Source organism: Phascolarctos cinereus, unplaced genomic scaffold (genome assembly GCF_003287225.1).
Source record: "Phascolarctos cinereus isolate Bilbo 61053 unplaced genomic scaffold, phaCin_HiC Scaffold_4;HRSCAF=312, whole genome shotgun sequence".
NCBI lineage: Eukaryota > Metazoa > Chordata > Mammalia > Diprotodontia > Phascolarctidae > Phascolarctos > Phascolarctos cinereus.
Window position 1 is genome coordinate 402654623 of NW_027555847.1, and position 25568 is coordinate 402680190.

At 35.5% G+C, this 25568-nt stretch overlaps 1 protein-coding gene across 5 annotated transcripts in view; it reads left to right on the forward strand.

The window, feature by feature from the left end:
* ICE1 (interactor of little elongation complex ELL subunit 1) overlaps nucleotides 1-25568 on the forward strand; it is a 72694-nt gene that overhangs the window by 27787 nt on the left and 19339 nt on the right. For 3 of the 5 annotated variants that reach the window (XM_078153305.1, XM_021004415.2, XM_078153306.1), the window contains 10 exons: nucleotides 2085-2122; nucleotides 4325-4407; nucleotides 4698-4737; nucleotides 4827-4886; nucleotides 6466-6555; nucleotides 6674-6730; nucleotides 8448-8887; nucleotides 10975-15927; nucleotides 20370-20538; nucleotides 23616-23776. In XM_078153305.1, coding sequence (XP_078009431.1) covers nucleotides 2085-2122; nucleotides 4325-4407; nucleotides 4698-4737; nucleotides 4827-4886; nucleotides 6466-6555; nucleotides 6674-6730; nucleotides 8448-8887; nucleotides 10975-15927; nucleotides 20370-20538; nucleotides 23616-23776 — 6091 coding nt within the window. Of the gene's footprint in view, nucleotides 1-2084; nucleotides 2123-4324; nucleotides 4408-4697; nucleotides 4738-4826; nucleotides 4887-6465; nucleotides 6556-6673; nucleotides 6731-8447; nucleotides 8888-10974; nucleotides 15928-20369; nucleotides 20539-21828; nucleotides 21979-23615; nucleotides 23777-25568 lie in introns of those variants that run through there. The other 2 variants (XR_002327860.2, XM_078153307.1) reach the window with 2 other exon arrangements.

Sequence of the window (25568 nt, forward strand, 5' to 3'; positions counted from 1 at the left end):
AGCATAGAGTTAGTAAAAGAGCTTTGCTATTTCGCAGAACAGTCTAGCTCTCTCTTCTCCTGGTCAGCTCTGAGCCAAGCTTGTCTAGTTGTGAGCTCTATAGGATGTACATGTGGATACTTATTGAAATCTTATCAAAAAACATTTTTTCAATCAGTTTGTCCCTCCTGTAAAGATAAACAATCTGAATCCTTTTGAGTGATTACGGATTTTTTCAAGGAGGCTTTGTAATTAATATTCTGAAGCTTATTATGATTAGTACAATGTTATCCACAGATGGGGGTGTGGGGGAGAAGGGGGAAATGAACAAGCATTTATTAAATGCCTATTATATGCCAGGCACTGTGCTAAGTAACTTATAAATATTATCTCATTTGATCATCACAACAACGTTATGAGGAGAGAGTTATTATTATCCCCATTTTACAGTTGAGGAAACTGAGGCATATGGATGTTAAACTGACTTGGCTAGGGTCACCAGAGCTAATAAGTGTCTGAGGTAATATTTGAAATCAGGTCTTCCTCACTTCAGGCTCGGCATGCTATCCATTATATCACCCACTGAAATGAGCTCACTGCTTATAGGGACTCTGATAGATCTCATTGGTCACAGTGGTGAATGCTTTTGGCGAGCATACGTTTCCTTGCTTCATGCCTCACATGATGTTCATTATTAGAGGGTCATTGAACAGTGTTATTTCTGTCATTACACCTTACAGAGACTATTAAATGTGTTACATGACAGACACCGGTAGTGTTTTGTTCTATAAAATCAGATCCCTTTTTATAATTGCAACAGCATAAGCATAATGGAATCTCTGTTCTCTACTTTTTTAAGTTAGTTGTAGAATGATAAAAATGTGTTAATTGTTAAATATTGCTTGGGAAAGACTGCTTGTTTCCTGTAAAGACACTCATCATAAGTTAATTCAATTTGTTCATAGATGGTTCTCCTAAAGATTTTGTGTAGATGGGAAAGTAGGTGCATAGTAATTATTTATGCCTTCTGAATGTTACATATTGGTTTTTTTTCAGGAGTAATAAGATAAGAGATTTTCCTCATACCTTTGATAGATTTATCTCTGTATCGGTCTTTCAATATCCTCATGATTGTATGATCTTCAACATGGAACTCTAGTACACACACACACAAACACACACACACACACACACACACACTTCAGTTCAATTTCTTCTTTCTCTTTGATATCATTTTGCCCTTCTTTTATTGGCACATCTGCCACTGTGATATTACGATCCAAATGTACTTTCATTGCCCTTGAGAAAAGTTTATTAAAATGGATATTGCAGATCTTATCTTTTCTCTTTTTTTCTGCTTACAGTCCTTCCGTTTTCATCAACCTTGAACAACTTTGGGATGGCTTTGCTTAGTTGGGTAGCTTGCCAGAAATTCTATAAACTGGTTTTTACCTCCATTGCTTCTTATTTCTTTTTAACGTGTACTGCTTATAATCATCATGATCCTCTTTCATAAGATTTTAAAATAAGTTTGTATTCTAGTAGTATTATCTTTGGAAATCATATATGTTCAGTGCCTCACACAGTGCCTGGTATATAGTAGGTACTTAATAAATTTTAAAATTAAAATAAATTTATTTAAGATTAATTGTCAGTAAGGCAGATATTTGCCAACGAAGGTGTTTTCTAGCCTCCATTTTGGGGCAGTTAGTTTATATTTGAGAAACTTCTAGATCATATTAGTATAACCAGCACAGTGTTATTCCCATTGTTCATTTTTCATTTTTGATTTCTGTTTCCTTAGTTAAGTTTTAAATTGTACCTCCACTATATTTCTTTCATATTATTCTTGTTTTTTTTCTTTTAACTAGTTCTGCTAATGTAGTAAAACTCAGCACAAACAACTAACTAAGGGATAATTCTCACAACAATAAGAAGTCTTTTTATATAATTTCTTTTTTTGGTGTTATTTGACAATCCTAATTCTTTTTTTTTTTTACCATTCATAGAATAAAAATTTGTGTCGTTATTACAGTATCTAATTGCAGAAGCAGAATTGCATGTCTTGTGCTGTTACTTACTATCTAACTTGAAATTTTAATCAGGAAGAAGAAACTCGAAGCCAAAGTGAAAAGGCTCGAAGGTAATTAGTACCACTATGATGATGATGATGATGATGATGATAAAGTTAATCATTTCTATTTTGCACTAATATTTGACTGAATAATCCAAGCGACAGTATCTTTCTGACTGTAACGTGACAAGTCATTGAAATGTTTTTACAGTCCAAATGATAGGAGCACTATAGTTTTGCTATACTAGGCAACAATTGAGTAGTGGATTTATTTTAGAAAGTTGAAAGAAATAAGTCTTTTGTACTCTTTTCCTTAAGGAAATGGAAGTCATTACTGAGAAAAGATACCATTTTTAGTAGCAAGCAAATTGTGATATGTATGATGAAAAAGTTATAATAAAACCTGGATTTTTTTTCTGTGTTAGAAAAATTGATACTTTGGATCAGAGATCAGCACCTTAAGTGCAGATCTTCATTTTATTTTTCTTTTCTCTGTTTGGAGGAGGAAGAATTAAATTTTGGTCTTCTACTACACCCACTAAAATAGTATTGTACTGGGAAGGTGTGACTCATCAACAGCTATTTTAGTTATTAGTTAACATGTCGATATGGTTTAGAAAGAATGGACCTGGAGATGTGGGGAATTTGGAATGGGATGGAATCAGGGAGAAGTAAAGCCAAACTGATAGAAAAAGTGGGAAGTCTTAGATAGTTGGGGGCATACTGGTTTGAAAATTGGAGTCTAAAATTTGGGGTCTGAAAAACCTAAGTTTAAATCTTGCCTTAGACATTAACTAGCTTGTAACCCTTTGTGAGTTATGAAACCTCTCAGCATCAGTTTCTTTATCTGTAAAAATGAGGGGGGTTGAACTTTATAGTCCCTTCTTGCACTAAATGGATAATCTTATGATTTTCTTACTTGTCCATTTTCATAATTTTGCCTAAGACTGACCCTGAGATACATAGCTCTCTCCAGAATTCCAGCCTGGCCTCCAAAGATTACCTTTTGTGTTTTCAGTTACTACATCCATCCTTTCATGTTTCGCATCATATTCTAGTAGCTGGATAGTCCACTTCTAAAACAAAACAAAAAACTTTTTACATCAGGTTTGGAATAAAATATATTCTGATGATTCAGGCATAAACTTGTTATCTTGATTAAATTTGAAATTTAGATATGAACTCTTAAAATCCAAATACTAATGATTTAATCTCATGTAGCAATTATATATAAACATTGTCAGTAAAATGTGTAGGTGGAGAATTCCTGTGTGCTGTATCATTCAGTAGTGGATTAAGGAGATAGAGTTTTTATTGAGGGAAATGCTCTGCAGCTTACCTTTTGTTTGCTATCACTCTTTGTACAAGCATATCTTAAAATTTTCCTTTGAAGCATAAAGGGTAAGATATTTTTGCTTTGTATGACCTGTTTAAATTTGTTATTTAGTATATTTTTGGATAGACAACATAGGACCTACTTTTATTTACTCTTGTTATAAAAGAAGTACTAGGGAGTGTTAGTGAAATCAGCAGAAGAATATCTTTGTCTGATTTAGAGGGCCCTAACCAATCTTTATTTTTCTATAAATTTAATTTTTAATTCTGTAGTGGTGCCACAGCATACATTTAGTGGTGTCTTTCTGTTGTAATCGGCAGCAGTCAGACCCTTACTAGAGTAGTCTATCCAATTTGGAGCTCTGTAGCTAAGGAGGAACATGGAGAACTACAGATAAGAACCTTAAAGATGAATGAAGGTTTGTAAATAAAGATTTATCAGAAAGGTTTCAGAAATTGGGATTATTTAGTCCATGGAAAGGAACGGTGAAGGAATTATAACTGTTTCATTAACAACAGAAGTCTTTGAATGTAGAGTAGCACTGAGATCAAAATAAATTAAACAGTTTTGAAATTACATAAATGAAATTTTGTGAAAATAATTTCATGATAATGAGGGTTACTGCACATAGGAATTTGTTTCCTGAAGAAACTTGTAGGATTTCCACTTTGCTGAAGAGTCTTTACAAATTGGATTTTTGTCTTTCTAGAATGGTTTGCATATGTTCTTACCTGGACTAGAATGACTTTTTAGACTGTCAAAGGGAAGTTCTTTTACGTTATTCTATTTTAAAATACAGTAAATGAACGGAGGAGAGTTTTATGCATGTAGCAACCATATGCCTGCCTGTCTGTATTTCATGAATGTAATTAACTATAATAAAGTTGATGACTTTTTCTTCCCTCTTCCCCTGTCCTTTTATTCATTAAATATAGAAGCTGCAGTAAAACACACTGAAGACTTAAAGCAATTGAAAATTGAAAAGAAAACTCTTGAAAAAGAGCTCAAGAAGACACAGGTAATAAAAGTTAATCTACAACGTCTCTGGTTTATAGGTTTAGAGGTTACATGTTATCCTTTGTAAATCTCAAAATATTACTAATATAGATGGGAGTTCTCATAAGCTCTCTTAATTATAGAAACATTTCTTTATATGAGAATAGCTATAAAACAAAATAAAAACTAATTTGAAATTAGTAAATTGTGTCATATTAGGTACTAATCCAAAAGTTATCTGATGAATTTCTTATAAGTGTGTGCGTGTGTGTGTGTAACAGAATATTGTAACAAAACTTTATTATTTAACAGGAAAAACTTGATGAGTTTCCTAAACAAAACAATAAGAAAGGTGAGTGTTCACTTTGTAACTTTATTTGATTTTTCTTTTGACTTAGAATATACTTTGTATTATAAAGTTATTCTTCTCTGTATCTTTAGTGTTGAAACATATGGGGACCCAGAGTTCCAGTAATGAGCCAGTTGAAACCCTAGATAAGAGTAAGTTGCTTTCTGATTACTGTTTTGATTTTATCTTTAGTTTAAAAATATATGTAGCTGATACTAATAATAGCAATAATAACAACTAGCAATTATATAGTACTTACCATGTGCCAGGCACTGTGCTAAGCACTTTACAAATATTATGTTATTTGATCCTCATGACAACCCTAGGAGATTGGTGCTGTTATTATTCCCATTTTACAGGTAAGGAAACTGAAGCAAATAGAGGTTGACTTCCCTGAGTCACACAGCTAATAAATGTCTGAATCTGGATCTGACCTATGTCTTCCTGACTCCAGGCACAGCATTATGTCCACTATAGCACCTAGCTGCTCCTAAAAAATAAGTGCAGTGAATTATTTGCTATTGCAAGGCACATTCAAATCTTTATATCATTAATATTTTAAATTTTTTTATAGAATAATAGCTGGGTGGATAATGATGTTGTCTCTGATTCATTATAGATGTGAAAGATCTCATTGGTAGATTGAATAGGATTTTGTAACTTGATTTTCACAGGTCACAAGGAGGATAGTTGTGCATTAGCAGAAATAGGGAAGTCTTGGAGTGGGGAAAATGATGGTTTTGGGCATTTTTAATTTGTGGTATCATTGAATCCAGGAGATTATTAGGAGGCAGTTAGAATAGGACTCTAGAGCTTGGAAGAGTGGATGGTAGAAATAGACATTTTACCAGTCATAGATCCCCTGACTTAGAGTCACTTGTTCTTTCCATTATTCTGTTAGGCCTTCCAGTTGGAAGTCATTTGCATAAGATTATAGTTGAGACTGAAAAAGGAGAGTGTAAAAAGAAAAGACAGAGGAAAAATACTTGGAGAATGACAAATGTTTAGAAGCCGGGAAGAGAGAAAGGAGTTTGCAGAGGAGACGAGTAATGCTTTGAGAGGGAGGAGGAGACCAGAAATCAAAGAGAGATACTATTAGGGTGTCTGGGATGAACAGCAACCTCAGAAATTGTGAAGTGGTTAAAGAGGATGAAGACTGACAAAATGTCCTTGAATTTACCTGTAATGTGGTCATTGGGAACCCTCAAGAGCAGTTTAACAGAATGTTGAGGATGAATACCAGAAAGAAGAGTCTGCAGTGACTCATTGAGGAGGAATTCTTTAGGTGCGGATATACAACCCCTTGTTAGCATTGCTGAATAGAAGATTCCTATACAGATATATGTCAGACTTGATAACTTCTCTGTTCTACTTCAAATCTGACTCTGAGGTAGAAGATAGATTTCTTTCACTATATTTATCTCTGCTATTGTTGTGACCTTGAATGAGTCACTTAACCTCTCTGTTCCTTCCATTTGTAAGATGGAATTTATAATACTTGTTGAATTTTACTGGGAATTACATTGCACAATATTTTAGTGCACTGTAGTATACAGTAATAATTATAGTGTACAATATTATTATTCACTTATTTGTATAAATCCTAATGAACTACCTAAGAAAGATTGGGTTTTCCCAGTAACTTGCTACGGGCAGCATGTCTTGCCTCAGCTGGCCTAAAGTAAATTTTATTAAATGAAGAATGTTTAATGCTTTTCATATTTTTCTTAGGAAAAATAAAACTGCTCTTGAAGGAGCTCTGGCTGTGCATTGACTCTACGAAAGAAAGGTTACAAAATGAAGACAGTGAAGATGTCCAAGGTAAGACGAGTTATTCAAAGGAATATCAGCAAAAGAGTTATTGTTTTTTTCCTCCATTATGGCATGATTCATACTATGTTCTTAGTAAATAATGTATTTGGGTTTTGATTTGCCACAGCTTGCATCAATGAATGTTCAGAGATAACTGAAAAAAAATCCATGGAGTACAAGAAAGGTGGGTATTCAATATATTATACGAAAATGACCATTTGACCAAATTTTTGTCAATTTAGTCAAGTTTTTCAACAAACTGATAGCATCTTCTAGACATACTAACCTAAAAATGTTTCATTTAAAACATTTGGGTTGTAGGAGGAAAACTGAATATACCATTGCCACATATCCCCCTACTTTTGGTTTTAGTTCAGACCTGTTATTTGATGGGTGTAGAGAGATCTCAGTAAAGAAATGTCCTCTTCCAGTGTAGATAGGCAACTGTTTTTCAACTTACAAAATTTTCTGGAGCGCTGAGATGTTAAAGGAACTTGTGCAAAATCATGCAGCCAACTTTCAAGAGCTATCCATGATAACATGCTTCTTAGTACATAGTATTTGATTGGTAAAACCCCAGTTTGATTTAGTATTTTGAAACAGGACCAGTTCCTTATAGGCTAACTTTTCTATCTGGCCTTTACAGTTAGTTGTAGACAGCATAGTTATTACATTTAATATGCCATATGTGGAGTAGACACCTATTCAGAGTTTAAAGTTTAACAAAAATCACCCATGTCATCTCCTACCTCCTTCCCGTATTCCCACTTCATCGATGTGGAAAGGGGCACCTCAGTGTCACTTTTGGAAGCAGTCATGAGATCACAACTAGATTAGCTGATGTGTTCCTAAGCCACTGAAAATTTACACATACTAATAATCTTGCAGTTGCAGTGATCAAACCCACTAAGAATAATCTAGAAGATAAGAACATGAATATTTTTGACCCTTATATCAGATTTAAAATTGGGCATTTTCATAAAGTTACATGTGGTTGGAGTTTCCTCAACCTAGGTAATAGGTTGGATTATGTGTTTGCCAAATTTTAAAGTTAAACATTGCAATTCAGAATTTTTTTCCCATTTATAAGTTTGTTTCATGCCCTATACTTCACTGGGTGATCCTTTTTTAAACATTTGGCCCCATGAATGATGAATATGTTTTGGATAATATTTTGAGAGATATGCAAGGATGTTTCTAAAAGGACAGATTCTGATGTCTGTCATCAAAATTTTTAAAACCTGTTGGTGAAAAAGAAATTTATTATTTATACTCTTGTGTAGTGGAAATGAAAACAAATATGGTTTCTTAATATTCTCATTATACATAGCAAATATTCACTTGACAAGAATGGCAATTATGATTTCCTTTAATTTAGAGATTTTCTCTTTTTTGATCATTGGCAATCTGTGCTTTAATTAAAATTGAGAACAGAAAGTTATTTTTTTATATATGCTACAAAGCATTTGTATTCACTGTTGTTTAGAACATTGCAATAAGGTGGCTGCAGTAGTAGGTACAATTTTTATATGGTGTAGGCAGCTTTTCCATAAACCACATTCCTGAAACTAGCTGTCCCATGTATATTTTGTTGGTTTAAAGGGTAGTTGGCAAGAGAAGTGAATGAATTATGACATGAGCCTATGAAACCAGTAGATACAAAGTTCAAATGATATACCTTCCTGGTGGGTTAGCATTGTTATCTTAATGTTTGAAAGATGACAAACTTATTTATTTACGTGACATTCAATTTCTGAGAGATAGTTGAGAAAAATTTCGTTTTACTGTATTTTTTTTCCTGTTAGGTCTTTGATATAATTACTGGTTTATAGAATTATATCATAAAAGTATAGGAAAACCAACTAATATCCCAAAGTCTAATTTCTAATGTCTGTCCATAGAAAAGACTGCCAAAGAAAATATAAAATCTAGAAAATCTGTTGAAGAGTGTGGACTGCTACCTCGAGTGCAGAGCAATCACCTTGGACCTCCTGAAATGAAGACTTGCCTGACAAGCTTCTCTGTGCAGTTAGAGCAGGAACTCCTTGGAGGGTGTAGGTCTGCTGAGGAGGATGGCCCTATCACTGTCAGTGTGCAGGACTGCAGTAATGACTCGGCTTTTCATGAGGACAGAAATCCTGAAGTTTTCGTGCCAAGCAGTTGGGAGGATGATAGTTCTGATTCCTCTGATCAGGAAGATCTGGAAGATAAACCACTCATGAAGGATCTGGAAGCCATCTTTGCCCTCTTCAGACTTCCCCCACCACTTTTATCCCCCGTGTGTACTCCCCCTCCAACACCATTACGATGTCAGGTGCCATCATCATCGCCACTTGCACCTGTAAGTTACAGAGTATTTGAACATATTACCAAATACATAGTTGTGTATAATGTTAATGTGAGTTAGCTGTGATACAAATGACGATTTCCAGTACTGGCTAAGAAATAGAGTGGTGGATCAGTGGAATGAATTAGGTACACAGTACATTGTAGTAAATGACCATAGTAATTTATTATTTGATCAACCCAAAGAGCCAAGCTTTTGGGACAGAAATTCATTATTGGGAAAACTTGAAAACAGTATGGCAGACACTAGGCATAGTGTATATCATACCATATACGAATACAAGGTCAAAATGGGTACATGGTTTACGTATAAGGGGTGACACCATAAGCAAATCAGGAGAGCATGGAATAGTTTACCTGTTGAATCTATGGATAAGGGAAGAATTTAGGAGCAAATAATATATAAAGAACATTTACAAAATGTAAAATGGGTAATTTTGATTATATAAAAGGTTTTCCTTAAACAAGAGCAATGCAACCAGAATAAGAAGGAAAGCAGAAACCTGAGAAAAATTTTTTACAGCAAGTATCTCTGATAAAGGCCTCTTTTCTCAAATATATATGGAAAACTGAATCAAAATTATAAAAGTAGAAGTCATTTCCCAATCAATAAATGATCAAAGGATATGAACAGGCAATTTTCAGATGAAGAAATCAAAGCTAACTATAATGAGATGAAAAAATGCTCATTTGTGCACTATTGATTAGAGAAATGCAAATTGAAACAACTCAGTTACCACCTCACAGCCATCACATTGGCTAATATGATAAAAAAGGAAAATGATAAATGTTGGAGGGCATGTGGGAAAACTGGATGTGACATGAAAAGTCCTAGAGACATAATTTCTGGGCAGTTAATAATTAATTTTATTAATTATGGCTAGCAAATAATGTAAAGTTTCCAGAGGAGGATGACTAGCATCATGAAGGTTCCCAAATGCCTACTAGACACATTGGTTGAGGGAAGGGGTCATGTTTATCCTGGAGGAGAGAAAGCCTAAAGGAAGAGGTGATAGCCAGCTTCAAATATTTATCTGTGTTTGCCACATGAAAGAGTTTAGACGTGTTCTGATTTGCCCTTGAGGGCAGAAGTAGGCATAATGAGCAGAAGTCATAGAGAGGAAGGTTTTTTTCATTGTACCAGTAATTGAAAAGTACAATGGACTGCTTCAGGGGGAATAGTCATTTCTTCCTCATTAGAAGTTTTTGAGGCAGCTACGTGGCACAGTGGATAGAGCACTGGCCCTGGAGTCAGGAGGACCTGAGTTCAAATCCGGCCTCAGACACATGATACTAGCTGTGTGACCCTAGGCAAGTCACTTAGCCCTGATTGGCTCACCAAAAAAAAAAAAAGGAAAAAAAAGAAGTTTTCAAGCACATTCTAATATAACACCTTTGTTGAAGCTATTGTTTAGTTAGAATGATTGTTGTTTAGAGTATTGGCTTGACAAAGTCCTTTCCAACACAGAAATTCTATCTTTGGTTTTGTGAATGTCAACTCTAAACTTCCTATCAATTCTTAAGATTTTATGGGTCAGATTGTGAATGTTTTTGGAACAATTAGTCTTAGCCCTTACTTAGTGGCATTAGGTATGTAAGTTATTCAAAGGATCACAAAAGTTTGATTTATAGAATATATTAGATGCATAGAATGTAACTTGCCTTTATCATTCTAGAAAATAATATTAGTATCTTTACAACTTTTTTTTTATGGGGAGGCTATAGTATTTGCCCCTAATAATATAAAATAATGAAAATGTATGCAATATTACTGGAAATATTACTATAGTACATGCCTGTCTCAGTGCCAGGCTTGGCCTTTGCTGGTATAAACTTGATGAATGATACTTGGTTAACTACCCAATAAAGGTAATTTAGTATGCAAGTTGATATATGTTATATGGAACATCTTTTTTTTTAATGAATATATCAGCTGTTTAATAAAGATCATAGTAAATTGAACCCTTCATTAAAAGTCCTGAGGGGGTAAGGATGAGGTACTTTGTGAATCTGTTAGACCTGAATGATTTATTTGGTTAAGGAAGCTGATGTAACTAATCATATGGTATTTTTTCTCCCCAGGAGGACTATTTTGGAGATTTTACAGATTCTAGTGAAGAAGAGTTGGTGGGTAGTGAACAGACTATGCAATCTCTTTTAGAAAATGGCGCAGCTGAGTCACAGAATACTCTTAACTCTTCTAGCGGGAAAGAAGAAAGTAGAAAACTTACAGAACAACCTGAACCAGATCTTGGAATCCAGGATCCAATGTCTCTGGAAATGAATGAAAAAACAACTATTGGATGTGATATTTTAACAGCAGAATTAAAATTTAAGGATAGTAAACCTAATTCAAAAGATGTGGAGATACCTTTTTCAGGTGCTGACCCATTATCTTATAAAGAGCACCTTGTGGTGTCTTGTGAAAGTACAGAACATGAAAATAAACATGTCTCAGATAAAGGTGTTATGCCACAAGATAATGAGGGGAGAGATGATGCACCACTGGAAAGTAAAGGAGCATCCTTTAGAATACACTGTATATCCACTGAAACTGAGTGTTTACAGAGGATATCTGATGATCTAGTGCAAGTGACAGATAATGCTATTTTAAATGAAGAAATATGTAATTCTGTACTTAGCCAGGAAAAGTTGGTTGTACCAATTGCATCTGAAGAAGAAAACTCATTGCCTGGAACTGAGACACACAAATCAGAATTTACTACACAAACACCCATTAGTGGACTCACCTCTGAAAATGAAAAAGTGCTCATAGTCTCTGAACATTTCCAAGAAATAGCTAGAGAATTGCCTGGAAAGGAGGCAAAAGAAATGCAAGGGCTTAATATACAGAAACTTTCTGAATCCAATCAAGATGTACCCATTATGATAGATACAAGTGAGCTTGATATCAAGACAGATCTTATATCTTCTTCTCCCAGTGTTACATCATCTAATTGTAGTAATCCTCAATTCTCCTTTGACTTAGGATGTCATAATGAGGTTTCTTGGAAGTTCAATGGACAGTGTACTTTAATTGAAGTTGTAAGTACAGACTTTTTAAATGAGACTGTTCCCAATCAACTCCATTGCATGGAACAACAATCCTATGAAACAATTCAGAATAAAATTTCAGATGCTTTAGATAAGCAGTCTGAACCTACAGATTATTCTGAAGGAGAATACGATCTAGAGAAAAACATACATGCTTTGAGGCCCAATTCAGCAACACCCATGCTTACTGATCAAATCAGCAGAGAAACAGAATGTTCTGATGTATCAAAAGTCATGACTAACATCTACGTTGTTGATCAGGCAGCATTTATAAAGGGCACAGGTGATGAACATTGTGAAATTGAAGAAGCAGGAATTGAGCTTAATACAACTAAATCAGAAGGTATAATTTCAACAGCATCACAGAGTGACTTGGTAAAGAGAGATCTTGATTTAGACCTAAGTGCTTCGTGCCGCAGTGTAGATGCAGGTGTGGTAACAGAGAGAGAATATGAAGGAAGTCCAGAAGCTAAATTCAAATATGAACAAGAAGATAATAAGCAATTACAAACAGAAATGCCTGTTTTAGAAAATATGCTGTCATCTCCCAAATTGGATTGTCATGTAGAAGGAGGTAATCCAGGAGAATTTAAAGTTGTTTCTATTTCAAATAACCAAGTCTCAGTTATTCCTGAGCAGTTGAAATCTGAAGAGCCCCAGGTTACCAACTTGGAGGATCTTGGGTCTCATGATAAAGAGAAGACTTTGGCACCTGAGAATACTTGTACTGAAACTGAGCAACATATGCCATCTGAAGCAAAATGTGTTGACGAAAAGAAATGCCACTCAGAAAAAATCAAGCAAATACAGACAGTAAGCTGTACCTCAGCAGAAGACCCTACTGCCTGGTTAACATCAGATTTAAAGTCTTTTAGTGAATCTTTACCAGTAGAAAATTCTCATTATGACACAGTTAGGAAATTATTAGCCAGATCCGGAGAAATATCTCTAGAGAACCAGAAGAATGTGTCAGAAGTAGATAAAAAGCAAGATCTGCAAAACCAAAGTCATCTTAAAACCATGAGTGCTAAGGAAGAATTTCCTCCATCCACAGATATTTCACTTCCAGATGGTTTGGCCACAGAAGAAATTTGCTCAAGAGATGCTTCCATATCAGATATTGAAACCCTAATTACACCTTTGGACTTGGTGTCTCTTAGTGTTCAGCAAGATCAGAAAGAAAGAACTCCTGAGAATACTTGTTTGGATACTTATACAAAAGAAGGATGTGCTTTCTCTTCATCCCTAAGTAAGAAAGATGAAAATGAGACCCATGTTAGCCTAAATATACTTAATGACATTGTACAGTGCTATATGGGTAGCCAAGAAGAAACAAAACAGGATTCTGAAGATGAGAAAGATAACCAAATTAGTTATGAAGGTAAAAGTAAAAATGAGGCTGAAACTAAGAGTGAAACTAAAGAGCAAAATTTCAGCAAAGAACCGCAAACACAAATAAGAAAAACTAGTACTCATAAAGGTGCTCATACACATATGAAAAAGAGAGGCTCTTTAGAAATAGAGTATTTGACATCAGCCCTGAAAGATTTTAATATAAGTGCTGTTTCTGAGACAAATGGATTTTCTACATCAGAGATAGTTAAACTTCTTGAAAATAACCAGTCACAGGACTATACTTCAGGAAACTCTGTTTTAGAATGTTTTGACAAAGTAGTAACAAATAAGGAAAAGAAAAAAGAACTAAAACCAGGAAAGGAATTTGAAGAGAACTTGAGAAAACACTCTTGGGTGAAAACTCCTGTGGTTTCAAAAGAGACAAATGAGTCAGAGGAAGAAGATTATCTTTTAAGAAAGGTTAAATGTGCAAGTCAGTTCACCCATTGCTCACTGGGGGAAGCCACTAAGACTTACAACAAAGATGTCCCTGAAACTCAAAACAGTTGTAAAGATGCTCATGCTAAATATACTGATGTCTCCTCTGATTTGAACACATATAACAGTATTGTAGCTGGACATTTGAAAGAAAAATCTCCTTTCTGTGCAATAACTAAGTGTTCATCGGACATAAAACAATCATTAGTTTTAGATTTTGATCCTGAAAGAAAGTCCTGCACTGATAGGTTTATTAATGAAAACACTGAAAGAAGGGAGCATAAAGAGTATTCAGATGCAGCTGAGGTAAGAAGTGATAGTAAAGACACAATTGAGATGAGACCTGAGGCATTTGAGCAAAATACTAGTAATTCAGAAGGAGCAGTGTTACTCCATCATATATCTAGGATGAATTCAGAAATTGTAAATGGATATCAAAAAGATGGTAATTTGAATTTAAGTATCAAAGAATCTGAAGATTGGAAGATTACACAGGGTGAAAATCCCAAATCAAGCATAGACCAAATTGTAGAATGTGAACTTCCTGATGCAATACCTAGAGTGCAAAGTATTCTTCCTGGAGATGTCTTAGAAGATGCACTTGATCTAGTTGCCCCTACTGAGAATGCACACAACACTGAACAAGAACAGAGTGACCCCCCATCTAATGAATGTCACTATGAGGACTTCCCTTCATCCAGACAGAAAGATAGTTCAAACAGTGATCAAAACGGTATTTTTGATAAAGACACATTGTGGAATCCATCTATGTCTGATGTAAGTTTTGACTCTCAAGGAAATAATCAGATTTCAGAATCCTCAAATATTTCCTTTGATAGCACACATGATACTTTAGAACTTGAGCCATTTGTTGATTTGGGGAATCAAAGTAAGAGTGAGTCAGGAATGTCAAACCAAGAACCATCACATAACCTGACAGAGACTTTAGCCAAATCTAAAGTTGAGGTTAGCCAGGGCAAAGCTTCTCGAAAGTCATCAAGGGTAAAAAGCAAAGCAAAAACTCAACAGTGTCATTTAGCTCAGCCAGTTTTGGCAACTGCTGATACTTCTACACCAAGTAAATGTTCTCCTGATACTCTGAGTAAAATAAGGCAAGAGATGGGGCCGCCTTTGCCTCCTTTGCTTGCACCACTGCTAGCAACACCACCAAGGACTCTGCATCCAGTTTCCCCTCTAATGTCAACCTCTAGTCAGTCTTCTCTAACTTCACCACTTGATGATCTGATTTCTCCATTGCGTGATACACCAGTCCCTCCACTCATGTCTCCACTGTCCGATGATCCACGGTACAAGTCTCCTATGCATAGTACTCCATCTCCTTCAGATGCACCTGCCAGTCAGAGAATCTTATCATCTCCTTTGCAGTTTTGTGCTGCCACACCAAAACATGCACTTCCTGTGCCTGGCAGGCTTCCTCCATTGGCAGTTGGCAGTACTGCACTAGGAGGACCCCAGGAGAACTCTGTAAAAATCCTTGATACCATGTACCCAGAACTATCTGCCAGAGCAAGGACACTTAACATTCTCAAAGGGAATATTCAGCTGAATAGATGCCCACCAGCAGATTGTAAGAATTTACCTGGGCCTGTGAATAATATTACAGGATTCAAAACAATCACATCTACGTCAACTGCTTTTGTTAAAACAGGAAGCAATTCCAACACTGAGTGTGATCAAGGTAAACTAAAAGATTCTGGGACTGAGCTTATGAGTTTCCAGAGTCACAGTGGGAAAAGACCACTGGTGCCATCAACCATCTTAAGGAGCGCCAAGAGGTTACGTCTAGACAGTGAGTCACCAAAATTGGAGATTAAGGTAGATGTACCAGAAATCATCAAGATGCCCCATACTAGTTCTTCTCAAGCTGAAAATGAAATAACACGTGATGATGAGAGTTCTATTCAGGAACCAGCAGACAACTCTGTTACAGAATCATCTTCAGCTTTACAGGAATATAAAGAGCCCCATCATAAGGCCATGAGCAGTGTCCTGAAAAAGATTGCTGAGTCATCTTTTGATTTGTTACCTGTCATTCGAAGTCATGTGCATGTAGGAAATGTTTCGAAAAAGCCAGTAATGAGGGATCAAGAGAAAGAAGTTGTTTGTGAATTTAGTACCACAAAGAAGGTATGTTATTTGGTCTGTTGTATGTAATTATTATATTTGTGCTCAAAGCCACAGGTTACACCAATCTTCTTTGAAAACTTTTTGTTTCAACAATTGTTAGCCCCATAAAATTTGGTAGCACATAGTTCCTTCATTAACTTTATTTAGTAGTTCTTACAAATTAAACTTTGTTTTAAGCCCTTGGAGGCCTAGTAGCTTCTCTTGGAAAATATCTCAAATTTAATGTAATTTTCAAAGCCAGTACGTATATTTAATCTTGAGGTATTTCATGATAATAAATAGCCTTTATTTAGGGAGTTTATTTAATTATAATAGATTTAGCTATATTATTGATTAAATAATTATATAATGATTATTAATTATTAATATAATGTTTCATAGTGGATAAGGAGGCAAGAAGATCTAGATTCACGTTCTTTCTCTTACACACATTTGTTTTATAACCATGAGCAAGTAAGTAACTGCAGCTCTCAGAGTCACAGGCAACTCATATACTACAATATAGAGGAGTTGGTGATATGCTTCAGTGTGGGATTCCTTACACACAAACTCACATAAGTGTCGATATGAGGTTGTCTCAAAGGGAAATCACTAGCAACAGATGTGGAAGGGCCTGCCTTCCCACCCCTACCCCCCCACCCCTTTTGCAAAAATTAGGAATTGAAATTAGTCTTAGAAAAAAAAAAGCCAAAGAATCCCAGGGGCAGAGTTGAGGAGAGAAAACATTGCAGTCATGGAAGTAGCCAGTGCAAAGGCTTGAGGTCATGGGATGAAGTGTCCTGGATGAGGCACAACAAGGAGACCAGTGCAGCTGACGTGCAGAGTATGTGGCGGGGATTAAAATATAACAATACTGCAAAGATAGAAAGGAGCTGGATTGTGAATGGCTTTGAAAGCCAAACAGAAGACTTGATATTTAATCCTGGAAGCAAAAGGGAGCCATTAGAGTTTATTGGGTAGAGGGGAGACTTAGTTAAACTTGAATTGTAGGAAAATCACTTGGTAGTTGAGTGGTAGATGGATTGGTGTGGAGGGAGACTTCTTAAGGTAGGGGGAACCAACCAGTAGGGTACTACAATAGTCTATGTGATTTGGACCTACATCAGGGTATGAACATGTGAGTGGAAAGAAGGAGATGTATATGTGAGATATTAAGGCAAGTCAATTCAACAAGTATTTATTAAGTACCTGCTACACAACAGGCTTGTTGTTACGTGCTGGGGATACAAAGAGAGGCAGAAAACCAGTCCCTGCTGTCAAGGAGTTTACAGTCAAATGGGGAAGACAATATGTGAGTAGCTATGTACAGACAAGATATATACAGGATAAAATGGAGATAATCTTAAGGAAAGCCCTAAGATTAAGGAGGACCAGGTATGGGTTTTTGTTTTTGGTTTTTTTTTTTTTTGGCAGAAGGCCAAAGACTTAAATGAAGGCAGGGAAGCAAGGAGGTAGAAATGAGAAAGGAAGAGGGTTCCGGGTATTAGGGACAACTAATGGAGATGTGTGGTGTCAGGAGATGGAGTATCTTGGAGGAAGGATATCAAGGAGGCCAGTATTGCTGCATTGCAGACTAAGTAGAGTGGAATAAGAAGACTGGAAAGGTAGGAAGAGACCAGGCTATGAAAAGCTTTAATAGCTAAGCAGGATTTTATATTTGATCTTAGAGATGAAAGGGAACAACTGAAGTTTATTGAATAGGAAGATGATATGGTCAGACCTGCACTTTAGAACTGGAGAGACTTGAGTCATGGAGATGATGATAGATATCTATATATGTATGCACACACATATATGAGGCAGGGAGACCATATAAAATATCTATATATCTATATATATATATATATCTATATCTCTCTCTCTCTCTCTCTCTCTCTCTCTATATATATATATATATATATATATATCTATACACACACACACACACACCCCCATATACACACTTATGTATGTATGTTGTGAACATAGAATTGACAGTCCTTGGCGACAGATTGGACGTGGAGGGTGAGAGAGAAGAGGAGCTACGGATGCCAAAACTTTGCAACAGTTTAAATAGATGAGCTGAGTGTGAGTTAGAAGTCCAGGAAGACACCAAGGTTGCAAACCTAGATTACTAAGAAGATGTTGGTGCCTTCAGCAGTAATAGGGAAGTTATTAAGAGAGGAGGATTTGAAGGGAAAGATATGTGTTCAGTTTTAGGCATGTTTGATTTTTAGCTGTCTACAAGACCACCAATCAAGATGTCCCAAGAATAATTTGGTAATGGGAGAATGGAGATTAAGAGAGAGATTAGGGCTGGACAAATAGATCTAAGAAGCATTGACATAAAGGTGATAATGCAGTCCATCAGAAGCATTTGGACCATAATTGTAATAATAATAGAGGGAAAGGAGAAATCCAAGGACATACCCTTGTGGGATATTCCTGGTTAGTGGTATAACTTGTATGAAGACGAGCAGAGGAAACTGAGAAGGAGCAGTCAGATGAGTAGACTGGTGCATTGTTTGTGCCCTTTAGATAGATATAAAATTATCATCATTATCATTAAGTACCCACAAAAACCTAGAGAACAGTGAGTATCTAGAGAAAGTATGATTGCTGAATCTAGTGCTTCTAGGTCTTTTGGAAGGGATTTACTAAAGATATGGCAAAAGTCATCAGCATTTATATTCTTTTCTTTTTCAAAAATGTTTCTAAGAAACAAAATAATTTTGAACATTTATACTTAAGATGTAAAAGTTTATAAAAGTAATATGCTTTTAAGACACACTGAAGATTTATATCACCAGCATTAGTAACTTATCTGAGAATGGTCTTTAGAGATTAACTGCCTTTTAAAAACAAAACAAAAAAGTTAGTTAAATATCAGCTTGGGGCTATGGATATTATTAGTTTTCTTTTGTCTTTTTATGAAAAAGAACAACAGAGTTTGTCAGTGTAACTTTTAAGAGTATTTTAAAGTGAATGAAAATAGCAAACCAGGTGCAAACCTGTATGATGCTATCTAAATGTAAGTTATTAGTAGCATCACTGTCATTGTATTTAATAATCAGTGTATCTCATGGAACAGTCATGACGTAGTGTGATGTATTAAGAACTCTGGAGACAGAGGAGTCGTCGTGAGCTATCCAAATTTGAGTCCTAACAGACAGTAGTTAACTATGGGCAATTCATTTAACCTCTGGTTAGTCTGCTTCCTCATCTCAAAATTGGTAGTAATTATACTTGTGTGATCCATTTTGCAAGATTGTTGTGAAACTTAAATAAGATATACAATGGCCGTGTAAATTTTCAAGCACTATACAAGTCTGTTGTTAGTCTTAATAGTAGTTATCCTAACAGTATTTGAAGTGCCCAAGGAAGATAAGTAGGGAAAGTGAAGAAATAGGAAATGTAAGAAGAAGGGCATAATTATAAAGCAGATATGTAAGTAAGTAATGCCCAACTTCAGATAATAGTAGGAAAGCCAGAATTTTGAGACTTGACTTCTCAGCTAATAGTAGAATCCATAGTCCTGTATTTTGCTGTTGTCTTTAGAATAAAATTTTGTTATAGAGGCCATTGAGAACCTATTATCCTAAAAGGTATGAAAACTTAAAAAAGGCTAAAGTTCTTTAACACTAAATAGACATTGTCCCCATATTGGTCTGTGTGTAATTATTTACAATTTTTTTTTTACTTCACTGTGTTTTATTTTTTATAAGACTCTTAAGGCATGATGCTATCACTTGGATTCACAAGTATAAAGCTGGAATGTACCTTAAATGTCATCTGACTCCTTGTTTTTGTAGATGAGTAAATGAAACTCAGAAAGTTTAAGTAATTTTCACAGCGTCCCACAGGTAGTGTGATTGAGGAAACAGTCTAAACGATGCAATTTATTGGCAAGACATGCATTTGCAAAACAAATCAGATCCAGGCCTCCTCAGTAGACACAAAGACCCCAAGCAAAGAAGTCAAAAGGATTTTATAATGGAGTACAAAATAGAACAGGCATTATATAGTAGACAAAAATATGGTAGGATGTAGTTACAAGGTTAATAAAAGTAGAACAGGAGTAAGATTGAGTCATCCTGTTTGTTATTGGTGGTAAGAACTGGGACTTTCCAGGTATTGGGGATGCTGATTGGTTGCATCCACCTGCATTCTGCGTAACAGTTAGAGGTTCAATAATAGCTGATTTCTTTGAAATGACATGATATACAGGAAAATTAAACTTTAACTCAGGAAAACAAAGCTTAACGCAAAGAGCTATACAGAATGTTGGTGATGGTACACATTGAATCATTTTGGTTCTCTCAACCGCTACCCACACATATTGTACTGATGTTTTATTTACTCATAAGAGATTTTTGTGTTTCGCTTTTCCTTATCAATTAATTGTTCTTGTCTTTACTGAATATAAATGCAAGTAATAAATCACTTTTACATTTTTAATACAGCACTTAGCACAGCCTTTGCTTCATGCTATTCTCTCTGAACTGAAAATTCACAAGACATCCTTGGATCACACTTACATTCATGCTCTCTGCAGAGTGTATGTTGGAATATGTCGGCAACTGGGAGACTTGGAAAGAGCCCGACTGTTTTGCTATGACTTACTTAAGGAAGGTATGTTGATAGACTGTAACACTGTCTTGGAAATGTGCTCTCAGTCAATTAACGAACATTTATTAAGAGCCTGCTTTGTTCCCAGGGGCTATCTTAAGTGCTGGAGATACAAATACAAATAAAAACAAAGGCAATCCCTGCCTTCAAGGACCTTACCATATAATGGTGAATATGACACACAGAAAGAAGCTGAAAAGCTAGGGATAGGGGGTCGGTAGGAGCGTCCTGGCCCAAGGAGACGAGAGAGACGGAGAGAGAGAGAGAGAGAGAGAGAAAGTTCCATTGAAGTCCAAAAGCAGTGTAACTGGTGGGAAATGTGGAGAAAACTGTGCTGCGCTCCCTCTTTGAATGGAAGCCCTGGAGCCCATAGCCCTGCCCTCCAATCCAAGGCTCCAGTCAGAGGCAGAGGTCACTGATGAGATGTGAAAAACAGGAAGATTTCAATCTTGCAGCATAATGAGATTCCCCAGGGATGAGTTTCCTGGGGAAGGAGAGCAGATTGAAGAGGTCCAGAGAAGTCCAAAAGTGGAGCAGCTGGTGGGAAATGAGTAGCTTCCTTGTGTTTGTACTTTCCTTTTTTACTTTATTCTAGGCAAACATTTGTGTGATTTATTTATATCTCTTTCATGTTATATACTTGTGAAAGGGCATAAAATTATTCTCTGTGTCCAGTTTTCTACCTAGCAAATATGTCCATGATTTAAATACATACCACATTAGCACAGTTTATATTTAGGTGAATATTACTCATCACTTGTGTCTTTTGGTTTGGTTTTCTTTCCTCAGTACATTTAGGAAACACCATGCTTGACCTAAAATAATGACACTCCATTTGAAGCACATGACAAGTTGAAATGCTTTATTACTTATCAAGAGAGAAGTATATAATCAGTTAGCTTTCCCTGTCCTCAATTTTCCTTATCTATAAAATTGAACAAGATGGACTCTGAGGTTTCTTCCAGCTCTAGATCCATGATCCTGTAATTTAATAAAGTTAAGAGTTTTAGATTGAAGATTAGAATGCCTACACTGAACAAGAAAAGAAATGATTAGCATGAGAGTTGACCTTGAATTATTCTTTCACCAATGATTGCTTGACATCTGTTCTACCCATAACTGTCTTATGATTCACCAGATTATTAAAGATAGCCTGGATTATATCATCTACAGTAAAAGATCTAGAAGCTTTTTGTTAATTACTATAACATGCTATATAAATGTAAGGTTTGGGTATTTTATCCAAAAATATAATTTCTTTTTACCAAGATTTATCTTCTTCGTGTCTCAAAGCAATCTCTAGGGCCAGTATAAATTCAGGTGAAAACAAATCATTTGTCCATGATTGTAATAGCCCTTTGAATGAAGCTGCCGTGTTTAACTGCTTCTGACTGCCAGTGTGAATTAAAATAGACATCTGAATGCTATAGCTATAGATGCAATGTAAGTTGCTCATCTTAAGACTCTTTCTATTTGTTTTGTGTGAGTTTTATAAAGAATGCTAACATATATTACTTGTTATTAGATGGATGATAATCATCTTTTCTAGAATTATCATACCCTTTTGCTTGTTATTTTTTTCTTTTGCTCTTTCTAAAGCTGCTTCTATGACATTTTTCAACATTAAGGTAAATTAAAATTTGTTTTGTGAATTTCATTATCATAATGGATATAAGAGAACCCAGGTTGGAAATCTCTGGGTTTAGTCTTTAAAATAGAAATTAGTTATTATTAACTCTTTTGTCTTCATTGTTTATGGCAAATTTTTCATCCCAAGATGACATTTCTACCACTGACATGTTCCCTTGATGGTCTACATGTATGCTTATGAAAGGCAAGCTAATTCTGCAGTTGTTTTAAAGAAAGATAGTTAAGAAGATTAATTTTTTTTCCATTTCATCCATCTAAATCCAAATATAAATGATTTTATGAATATATAATCTTTTGTATTTTCTGTACCCTTCGTTGGTGCAGAAGTGCATTGGTAAATGAGGAGTTGGTATCCTTTATGTGAAAAACAGTTTTGCATTTTTTTAGGATCTGAATCATATTTTTGAAGAGGAAGGTGGCCCTTTTTCTATTAGACAGTTTAGAACAGAAAATGTTCTTTGAAGGATGGTTCTAGCCATTTCATGGTATAGCGGGAAAAGGTGCTAATTTTAAAGTCCAAGGCTTGGATTCAAATCCCTTCTCAACTGCTTATCTGAGTGACCTTGAGCACGTCATCTAAGAAGTTTCCTCATCTCTAAAATGACAAGGTTGCACTAAATGATCTCTGGAGGTCTATCCCTGGTCTATGAACACCTTAAGAGAAATCCAGAAAATAACCATAGACTTGCTAATGTCTGTTTTCTTGAAAAAAAGAAATTTCTTTTAAAAACAGAAATTATGTTGAGCTTCTTGTTTTATGACCTAACAAAAGTCAGACTTTAAAAAAAATTATTTCTTAGATTTTTGCTTCTGTTCTAGCCATTGCTAAATCTTTTTATTTTTACATACATCTTAAAATGGCATTGTATTTGATCATAATGAACTTAAACTATTAAGTACATTTGTTTTTTGTGAGTATATAGAGAGTAGTCTTCTAGTTTCTTCAAGGTGAAGATAATTGAATCGGTAACAGTACAGTACATCAAATACCCTAGGTTAATTACTTTTCACTCATACTTCCTCAATGTATGCACCAGATCTACTTTGGAGACAGAGTTTTAAAAGCAAATTGTCCTTCAAATAATTTTATTTGCTACTGTACTAAATATCATCTCCAAAGGGCCTTTTTGGAAGAGAATTGGTAGGCTGCAAATACTGGATTTGTCAAGCAATTCCCTTATTAATAGCCCATCTACTTTGTATAAATGTGATTTAAGTCTTGCATCAGATTTATTTAAGCAAATTGGCTTTTATCATTTGTTTTCCATTTTAAGAGAAAAGGTTTATTTAAAGGAAAAGAATGCCTGAGGCTGGGGACTTAACCCCACTCCGTCCTATGTAGTAGGAGAAAAAAATGAATGGAAAATTGTAATTGCTGTATAGTTGGTAAGTTATAAGGGTTTCTTGTCCTCTTTGTGTCTCCCCTTTAGATTTTCCAGAGTCTGATAAATTAACATTGTTTATTGCAAACATATGGCATGATATATTCGCCTTCCAAGGAGTGATTAATAAAGCAATGCAGCTGGTTGTCCGGCAGCGTGCTAAAGGAGAGGTTCTGAACTGCTTGATTACATATCTCAATTGGGAAAAGGTATGCTGTATTTTTACTGCATTCTTTTAATTCCAGAACTTGCCTGTATTAAAGGCTGTTAGTCCCCTGATCTTGTCTTTTTGAGTTGCCTTGTTTTCCAGAAACAGTGGGGCCAGAGCATGCAGGAGGCACTGAATGTGTCAAGGATGAAGCACTTTCCCCCTGCCTCTCCTGGCCCCCTGCTGCCTTTGCACCCCCAAACTGGGTCCCCTGTGTGTCCTTGGGAGGCAAGGCAGGCACCAGCCAGTCTGTGCAAGGCTGGGAAAATTTTTATCCAGCTTAGGTACCACCTATCTTCGCAGTCTGTCGGATACTGAGGAAAAAGAATGAGGCTTTTGCCATTGCCTTGTTCCTCTCCTTCAAGGGTTTTTTTTCCCCCACCTTTCCCTTCCCATGCCATGCCCCTTCCCTTTTTCTCCTCATTTTGTTATACTGTTATAAATATGCAAACTTCTGTTCTGTTTGGGTTCTACATGCATGTTCATTTCTCTTGTAATAAACCTGGTTTTCACATAGGTCTCGTGACATTGTGATTGCTTTGATACCTCTGAAGACTTATGTAAATGTCATCTTTTATTTTTCCTGTTAGTTCATTTATATATTCACAGCTCACAGTTTTGGTATCTTTGATTTTCATACTGGTGTTTGAACTTCTCAGATTAATTAGCCTTCCCTGTCCTATGTTATTGTTGGTCTTTTTTATTATTGCATAACCTTAATTAATTGGTTTAAGGATACTTTTATCATTAAGATGCACACATAGCACTTTAGTGGAAATTCAGGACAAATTCAGAGAACAGTTATAGTCTTTTAAATTGTATTCTTGATAGAAATTTTCCACTTTAATGGTGTGTTATGTATATCATCTATTATTTAATTATTATATGTTATACACTTAGACACGTATTTAGTAAAGCAGACATGCAGAGTAAAAGTAGCACCAGATTTTAACTGAGGGCAGCCTGCTATATGACTATGGCAAGTCATTTAACTTCTGTCATCTTTAGTTTTCTGATTTGTAAATTGAGGAAGTTGGAGTGGATGCTTCTAAAGTATTTCTAGCTTTAAATCTATGATCATTTGATCCTGTATATTCAATTTCTTCAATCATTTATAAAATCTGTTATATAGAGATCTGTTAATAACTATATATAGGTTAATTATTTTAGGAGTAGATGCTCAAGAAAAAGGAGATTGTTTTCAACACCAAGAAGTTGATTACTTTTTCCATGGTTCATCTTTCTTTTATTCCCTTCAGTGTTTTGGGAATAAAGTTGCTAAAATTGTAATCATCTAGTTCATTTTGTTTCTTCACACAATTCTCAGTTTGGCTTCATCTTACCTTTCCATTTTTATAACCTATGAATCCTCTTTTCACATTCTTTGTTTTGGCATTCTTGCTCTTCCTTACACATGATAGTTCTTGTCTCTTCTGTATGCTTTTAAAGTGCTCGTTCCTAATTTTTGAAATTCTTTGCCCCATCACCTCCACCACATAAAATCCTTTCTTTCAAGATTGAACTCATGAAATCTTTCCTGATTCCCCCTCCCCAAACACCTCTTCTCACCACCCCCATGCTGTTCTCATTGTACTTATTTATGTATCTTTGTCTCTTCTGAAAGCATATGTGTTTGTTGATGTCAGAGATTCTCATTTTTGTGTTTGTTTCTCCAGCAGCTAGTATAGTGTGTGATCCATAGTGCTAACTTTTGAGTCATTGATGTGTTGATCTTGGAAAAAATTACAAAGTATTTCCTGTCTAAAAAGAATCTAATTAAAGATCAGTGGAAA